This window comes from Physeter macrocephalus, chromosome 11 (assembly GCF_002837175.3).
Source record: "Physeter macrocephalus isolate SW-GA chromosome 11, ASM283717v5, whole genome shotgun sequence".
Lineage (NCBI taxonomy): Eukaryota > Metazoa > Chordata > Mammalia > Artiodactyla > Physeteridae > Physeter > Physeter macrocephalus.
The window spans coordinates 107,509,999-107,517,690 of record NC_041224.1 but is presented as its reverse complement, the minus strand read 5'-3'; the positions used below and the strand labels follow the sequence as shown (position 1 = coordinate 107,517,690).

The 7,692-nt window shown below is 49.3% G+C and overlaps 1 protein-coding gene across 3 annotated transcripts in view; it reads right to left on the bottom strand.

Moving 5' to 3' along the window:
- Positions 1-336: 336 nt before the first annotated feature.
- LOC114483916 (large neutral amino acids transporter small subunit 2-like) overlaps positions 337-7,692 on the bottom strand; it is a 24,555-nt gene continuing 17,199 nt past the window's right edge. For 2 of the 3 annotated variants that reach the window (XM_028495869.2, XM_028495867.2), the window contains exons 3-4: positions 2,863-3,067; positions 337-1,786 (exon numbers count right to left, since the gene is read on the bottom strand). In XM_028495869.2, coding sequence (XP_028351670.1) covers positions 1,462-1,786; positions 2,863-3,067 — 530 coding nt within the window. In that variant the 3' untranslated portion in view covers positions 337-1,461. The remainder of the gene's footprint in view (positions 1,787-2,862; positions 3,068-7,692) is intronic. The other variant, XM_028495868.2, reaches the window with a different exon arrangement.

Sequence of the window (7,692 nt, the reverse complement as noted above, 5' to 3'; positions counted from 1 at the left end):
GCCTGCCGTCTGAGATAACTTTAGCAGCATCAGCAGGAAAAAAGAAACTGTGTCTGTGGGCATGAGATGCTGAAACAGCAGTGGCCTGTACTCTGAGGTGCCCCTTCCCACCCCCATTAACCTATCTGATGGCAGAAACAGCCACTCCTGCATTCCCATGCCCCCTTCCCCCTCCTCTCACCTCCTGCAGCTCCAGATCCAGCCAGCAAGCAAGCACCAAGTGACTATCCTCGTGACCACCCTCGGTAGGTAACTACACGACAGGATCACAAGGTGCCCGATGCTGTGCTAAGAACGCTCTTGTCTTGGGCAAGAGCCCAAGCTCTTGTCTTGGCAAGGGCCACGGCAACGTACAGCACACGCGAGATCTCAGCCTCATCTCACGGGAGGTGGGCTGTGACCTGGCCAAGCACTGGCTGCACTTAGAAAGTGGTGCGGAGATGCAGGCTCGGGAAGCCCGGTTCTGGAGCCCACATTCCTCTGCCTCCAGATCCACGAGCAGGCCCAGCCGGCACGAGGAGTATGCTCCAAACAAGCATGTTGGCTCCACAGTGCCACTTGCCTAAATGATGGGGTCTATCCCGGGGCTGCACACCACTGCCAATGAGGGCACACACCCCTCAGGTCCCACCCCAGCTCCTGGGTGGGCGAGTGACCCCTCCCTCCCCTTCCCACCAGCAGGACAGAAGGAAGTGTCAAGACCTGGGACAGAGTGTGACCAGGATGGTCACTGCCCTCTCAGCTAAGTGGATGTGTGTTGGAAGGTGTGGGAAGGCAGGGACTGAGCTGACTCTAGAAGTGGAGCCTCTGAAAAAGTCCAAATATTTACTTTAGAAATTAGTTTTTGGCTAAAAGGTATAACATACCCCAATCCACTGAAATCCCTGATTATCAGAGATTAAGTGTTGAGACTTCCTAGAAATACAGGTTGCCAAACTTCTCCATAAAGCCTCTCTAACCTATTCCAGCTCACAGAGATCTCTTCCCCTTTTCGGAATTTTTACTGCAGTTGAATCCTAACCATGGAATCTGTCTATAAGACTTTTCTGCCTAGTTAGACAGAAAACTCATCAAGGGCGGGGACCATGGACATGCTATTTGTTTTCTCCCAACTCACACCTTTACACTCTCCTCCCAGAGAGTTTTAAGATGTGAGCTGGCAGGTTGAGAGGCCAGAAAAGTCTTCCCATGAGAGGCAGGGAGTCTCCAGCGTTGTGTGTGCACTGAAAAGAGAAGGAATCACCTTGGCTAATTCACTTTCCTGGCTCTGTTTCCTTTTCTGCTCTAGGAAAATTGTAATACTGGCCCAGCTTACCTTATGGATTTGTTGTGAGGCTCGGGTCAGATGATACAAGTGAAAGTACTTTATTTGATGTAAAGAACCCTGCCAGTGAAAATTACTGTACCTGTGAACAGCTATCAATACTTAAGTTTCTTCTTTTTTTTTTAAACACCAGATAATTATATGTGGAATCCATTTGTCCACAGCATGCAAATTGGAACTGAAAAGTAACAAGGAAGAAAAAAAAGGAGGGGAGGAAAGAAAGAGGGAGAAGAAGGAGAACCAGAGATGTGTAGACCACAAGGAAGGCTAGAAGACGCCATCCTGAGAACAAGGCCCAGATGGCACTTACATAAGCAGATGGCAGCCAGGAGGCGAAGGCCAGACTCTGGGGGGAAGCAGGTGGGGAAGAGCGGCTGCAGCACATAGTTGGAGAAGGTGAGGGCGATGACAGCCTGGTTGGTGGGGTAGATCACCAGCACAGCAATCCATAGCCTCAGGAACCTGGAGGGGGAATGAGACAGGACTTGAGCCAAGACACCAATAAAGACCCCCGCTCCCATCGCCTGGCAGGGCAGGGATTCAGAAGCCATCAGGGAAGCCCGGGCAAGTCACTGGGCAGTGTTAGGAGAGGCAGGTGTGCTAAAGGGGTGCGGTTTCTTTTTGTTTTCAGGGATGCTGAGGAACCCAGCCACTGCTCAAACGAGACACCTAGCCCTCTGCAATGACGGTAAATTGGTTTAACGATGAAGAGCTGTTTCAACTAGCACTGACACACACACGTCTTGGTGTTCTTTCTCTCTCCCTGCTCCTTTCACCATTTCATCATCTCTTCTCTACCACTCTGGCCCCCAGCATCCACTGGTGGAAAAGAAAATTTGCAACCCCAGAATCTTCACAGCCAGGGCATGCTAAAGTTGTGGCCACTTAAGCAAGTGCCAAGGGGAGGCATCGGCTGGGGGTTTGAGGGGGAAGTGTCCTCCACGCCCTTGGGCCCCTTGGTGAGGGTTGAGCTCTTCAGTAACAGGGCTGCAGGGGCTGAGGAAATTCAAGATCAGGGTCTGGAATCAGGGATACCGTTATCCTCGGTAACGTGAAAAGTACCCCGTAACTTAGTGGTCACTCTCATTTGTCAGGATAAAAGGGCTTTGTTTTTGTGATGTGCTTTCCCCGCGCATCTCCAATCAGAGTTGTCATTTAGTTCTACTTGTTCTCACTCACAGAATCTTGCCCACTAAGGTCAACAGAGATTAAGGGAATTCCCTGGCGGTCCAGTGGTTAGCACTCCATGCTTTCACTGCCAAGCGCCCAGGTTCGATCCCTGGTCTGGGAACTAAGATCCCACAAGCTTCATGGTGCAGCAAAAAAAAAGAAAAACAGAAAACAAAAAACCCTAAACAGAGATTAAGACTACAGCCTGGTTCCTCTGCTACTCTCAGCGGCATCAAGGGGACACAGGCTGAACTGGCAACCATGCCTTAGAGGCAAAAGAAGAATCCCAAGCTCTAGTGCTCTTCAGTATGCTGGAAAGCCCTGGCCTCGGCTTCTGGGACCACTCGGTCCCCTGCACATCCTCTTACCCAGCCAGTCCTCCGAAGATGTCCTTGACGTAGGAGTAGTCACCTCCAGATTTGGGGATGGTGACCCCGAGCTCAGCATAGCACAGGGCTCCCACAGCTGTGATGAGGCCTGTCATGATCCACACGATGAGAGCGAGGCCCACAGAGCTGGCGTTCTCCAGCACACCTTTGGGTGAGACGAAGATTCCGGAGCCAATGATGTTCCCTGCAAGAGGCACCAAGGGCACCAGGGGAGACGGTACAGTCAGTACAGTTGGCAGGACCAGCACCTGCAGGGGCGCTCTCACCTTTGATCTGATGCAATGCCTTTGGGATGCGCTAATCCCCTCCAGGCAGGTATGTCTAGCAATAATTCTCCTTAGAAGTAGGGGAGGGGCTTCCCTGGTGGCGCAGTGGTTGAGAGCCCGCCTGCCGATGCAGGGGATACGGGTTCGTGCACGGGTCCGGGAAGATCCCACATGCCGCGGAGCGGCTGGGCCCGTGAGCCATGGCCGCTGAGCCTGCGCGTCCGGAGCCTGTGCTCCGCAGCGGGAGAGGCCACAACAGTGAGAGGCCCTCGTAACGCAAAAAAAAAAAAAAAAAAAAAAAAGAAGTAGGGGAAAGAGGAGCCGACAGTGGACACGTAGAGACCAGGAACTTGGTCGGGTACTTTACATGCATCATTTAATCCTCAGGACAAGCCTATAGAGTCAGATACCATTTCTCCCGTCTTACAGAGGAGGAAACTGAGTCTCAGAGATACCAAGTGCGTCGCCCAAGTCCACACAGTAGTAAGTGGTGGTGCAGATTGAACTGACTGGGCTGAACATAGTCCAGCCAAGATGGTGACAAAGGCCTTACTTAAGGCTGGCTGGAAATGGAAGGGCTGGAAAAAATGGGCTGTTCTGAGACCGGCTGCCAGTAAGAAAGCTTTAAAAATGAGCTGAAGGGTAATGCCTTTGGACAGATTGTGGTCACACCCTGTGTCTGGGGCTCTTCAAGACCCACGAGTATGGACAGCACTCCTGGAGGCTGGCCTCTACCCCAGACACACGGCCCCACCCTTGGTGCGGAGCTTGAAATAGCCCTATAAGAACAGCCCTGGTAGTTTGGAAGTGGTTTGTCGGGGTGCAATATGTGCAAAGCCTCAGCACCATATTCTTCCAAAGGTCGCTCCCCTCCATTGTCTCACGTGCCCCTCACAACCACCTCATGGAATCAGGAGGAGGAGGAAGTACAGGCGTTTCTCTCTATTTTACAAACACAGGGACTAAGATACAGAGGGGTTAAGTGGCTTTCTCCAAATTCCACAGCTACTGGTAGGTAAAACTGGATCTAGAAGTCGGTCTCCTGATGCTTAATCCAAGGGCTCTTTCCACTAATCCACTTCTCTTCTGTGTGCAAGGGGATGGTCTGCTCCTGGGAGGTGAGGCTGGCCCCAGGGACTGAATGTTGGCTACTAGGATGTGTGTGTCGGGCGGGGGAGGAGCAGGAGTGTGGAGGCAGCCCCTGACATGTTCCTTCCTAAGCTTTCCTTTGTCCACTTCTTATGAGTCCAGGGATCAGGGTCTGCAGGACAGGTGCTTTGAAAGCTCCCTCTTCGTGCCCCACCCCGACAAACTAATGAGAGCCTGAGGGAAGAAGCAGAGACTAAATAGATCCAGGTTGAAAATACAGAGCTGGCGGTCAGCTGAGGCCAGTTGGATTTGACAGTGTTCTGAGGACACTTCAAATTCCCACCATCTCTCTCTTTTTTTTTTTTTTTTTTTTGTGGTATGCGGGCCTCCCTCTGCTGTGGCCTCTCCCGTTGCGGAGCACAGGCTCCGGACGCGCAGGCTCAGCGGCCATGGCTCACGGGCCCAGCCGCTCCGCGGCATGTGGGATCCTCCCAGACCGGGGCGCGAACCCGGTTCCCCTGCATCGGCAGGCGGACGCGCAACCGCTGCGCCACCAGGGAAGCCCCCCACCATCTCTCTTTAGTGGTTTGGGGACCTCCCTGGCAGTCCAGTGGTTAGGACTGAGCTTCCACTGCAGGGGGCTAGAGTTCGATCCCTGGTCAGGGAACTAAGATCCTGCATGCTGCATGGCACGGCCGAAAAAAAAAGAATGCCCTCTCTCCGGTGGTTTGGAACAAGTTCTGGGCTGAGTAAGATGCAGAGTATAAGATTTTATGCTCAAATTTCAAAAACTGACTTTCGGATCTCAACTACAACTCAACCTCAATCCAGTCCTGAAACTTTCACTTTTAAACCAAAATTCAGTCAAAGGGGAAGAGAAGAGAATATTCACATCTTAAAAGCAGTAATATTTCATTCTTTCGGGACGTAGAATATGCTGTCCCTTTTCAAACTAAAACATTGCTGCGTGAGGTGAGTAATGAGAGAGGGAAGGGCCCAGGAGGAGCATAAGAACAGCCAAGCAGTGAGACTGAAATACAAAATCGGATGGCCTGGGGCTACAGCTAGATTCCGATGGGAAGGAGGCACATTTATGTCTCAAACAGGCCTTCTTTCCCCTAGTGCTAACTCTATTCCAACAGAACAGGGCTGCATATAGAAGTGAAGCTAAAAGAAACAATCCCTCATGTTCAAGTTTGTGATCTAAACATCAGGCAAAGAGAGATAGAAAAATGAGATCCCAGGTGCCACCAGTTCTTAAAGGCTTTTCCTTTTTTGGTATTTTTATTTAAAGTCCTAGGCTTGGAATGAGAGGACACCTTTCAGCCCTCCTCTGTCCTCAACCTGTTCCCATGTGTGCTGTGCATGGATGTTGGGTCAGTGGAGACTAAAAGGGCCTCCTGGTAGCATCCCAGGACTCAGGACACAGTCACCCTGTCAACTGACCCTTCACCTACCACACTAAACGTGAGATGGGATTGCTGATAGTGCTGAAAGGTAATAGTAAACTCCTTGCCTGGCAGGAATTTATCTGAAGAGTCATCTGTAAGGTATTTTAAAGCCAGCCAAGAAGAGAGCAATAGAAGGTTATAAAACTAGCTCGAGGGGTTAGAAAAACAATCAATATGGGAGAAAAACAAGGTTTGACTTTAGTCTTTAAGGTGCCGAAAGGGTGGTGGGGAGATAGCTAGGCAGTTCTCAGAACCAGGAATGGCTGCTGCCACAGGGAAAAGGGTGGTGGATATACTGAAAAGATTCCATCTTCTCAGGAATGAGGAGTGTCAAAGTTCCACTGAGGTTCTTAGAAAACATGGCAGTGGAGATGAGTGAGCACTACGGTTCTCCTGCTTTCGTTCTGACATTTCCACAGTATGTGCCCCTCCCCATCACCCCAGGTTGAGGGTGGGAGGTGCAAGAGCAACAGCCCTTTTCGAGGGTCTGACTACTTCCTGCCTCCACTGATTCTTGGATAACGTGTGCTTCCATGGAGCTGCCGTAGTAGATAGTGAGGGTTGGCATTGGGACAAGAGTTCTTGTTTCATAAAACTTGAGCTCTCCCCATCAACAATCTTAATTTTGACCAATTAAAATGACAAAGATAAAAGTGGAAAAAAAAATTGAATTATGCTAACCAAAACTGAGCACTATGGGATGGGAAGGAGAGGAATGCCTCGCCCTGATTCTAGGAAGCTGTTACCTAGAAAACCAGAATCAGATGTCTCCTTCCCCTTGGTGGCCTGTAGAACTTCTACAGGGGGAGGAATGGCACTCAGCACAGCTATGTACTGGAGCCCAAAGAACATTCACATTACATTTACTTAAAAGTGATGCTGGGACTTCCCTGGTGGCGCAGTGGTTAAGAACCCTCCTGCCAATGCAGGGGACATGGGATCGAGCCCTGGTCTGGGAAGATCCCACATGCCGCGGAGCAACTAAGCTCGTGTGTCACAACTACTGAGCCCCCATGCCACAGCTACTGAAGCCCATGCACCTAGAGCCCACGCGACACAATAAGAGAAGCTACCACAGTGAGAAGCCCGCACACCACAACAAAGAGTAGCCCCCACTTGCCTCAACTACAGAAAGCCCGTGCGCAGCAATGAAGAGCCAACACAGCCAAAAATAAACAAACAAACAAACAAATAAATAAATAAATAAATTAGACTACAATTCTGCAGCCTGTGGAAGGAAAACCATATTCACAGAAAGACAGACAAAATGAAAAGTCAGAGGACTTTGTACCAGGTGAAGGAACAAGATAAAACCCCAGAAAAACAACGAAATGAAGTGGAGATAGGCAACCTTCCCAAAAAAGAATTCAGAATAATGATAGTGAAGATGATACAAGACCTCGAAAAAAGAACAGAGGCAAAGATCGAGAAGACGCAAGATGTGTTTAACAAAGACCTAGAAGAATTAAAGAACAAACACCTAGAAGAATTAAAGAACAAACACCTAGAAGAATTAAAGAACAAACAAAAGGACCCAAGAAAATATTTGAAGAGATTATAGTCGAAAACTTCCCTAACATGGGAAGGGAAATAGCCATCCAAGTCCAGGAAGTGCAGAGAATTCCAGGCAGGATAAACCCAAGGAGAAACATGCTGAGACACATAATAATCAAATTGACAAAAATTAAAGAGAAAGAAAAATTACTGAAAGCAACAAGGGAAACATGACAAATAACATACAGGGAAACTCCCATAAGGTTAACAGTTGATTTCTCACCAGAAACTCTATAAGCAAGAAGGGAGTGGCATGATATATTTAAAGTGATGAAAGGGAAGAACCTACAACAAAGATTACTCTACCCGGCAAGGATCTCTTTCCGATTCGATGGAGAAATCAAAAGCTTTACAAACAAGCAAAAGCTAAGAGAATTCAGCACTGCCAAACCAGCTCTACAACAAATGCTAAAGGAACTTCTCTAAGTGGGAAACACAAGACAAGAAAA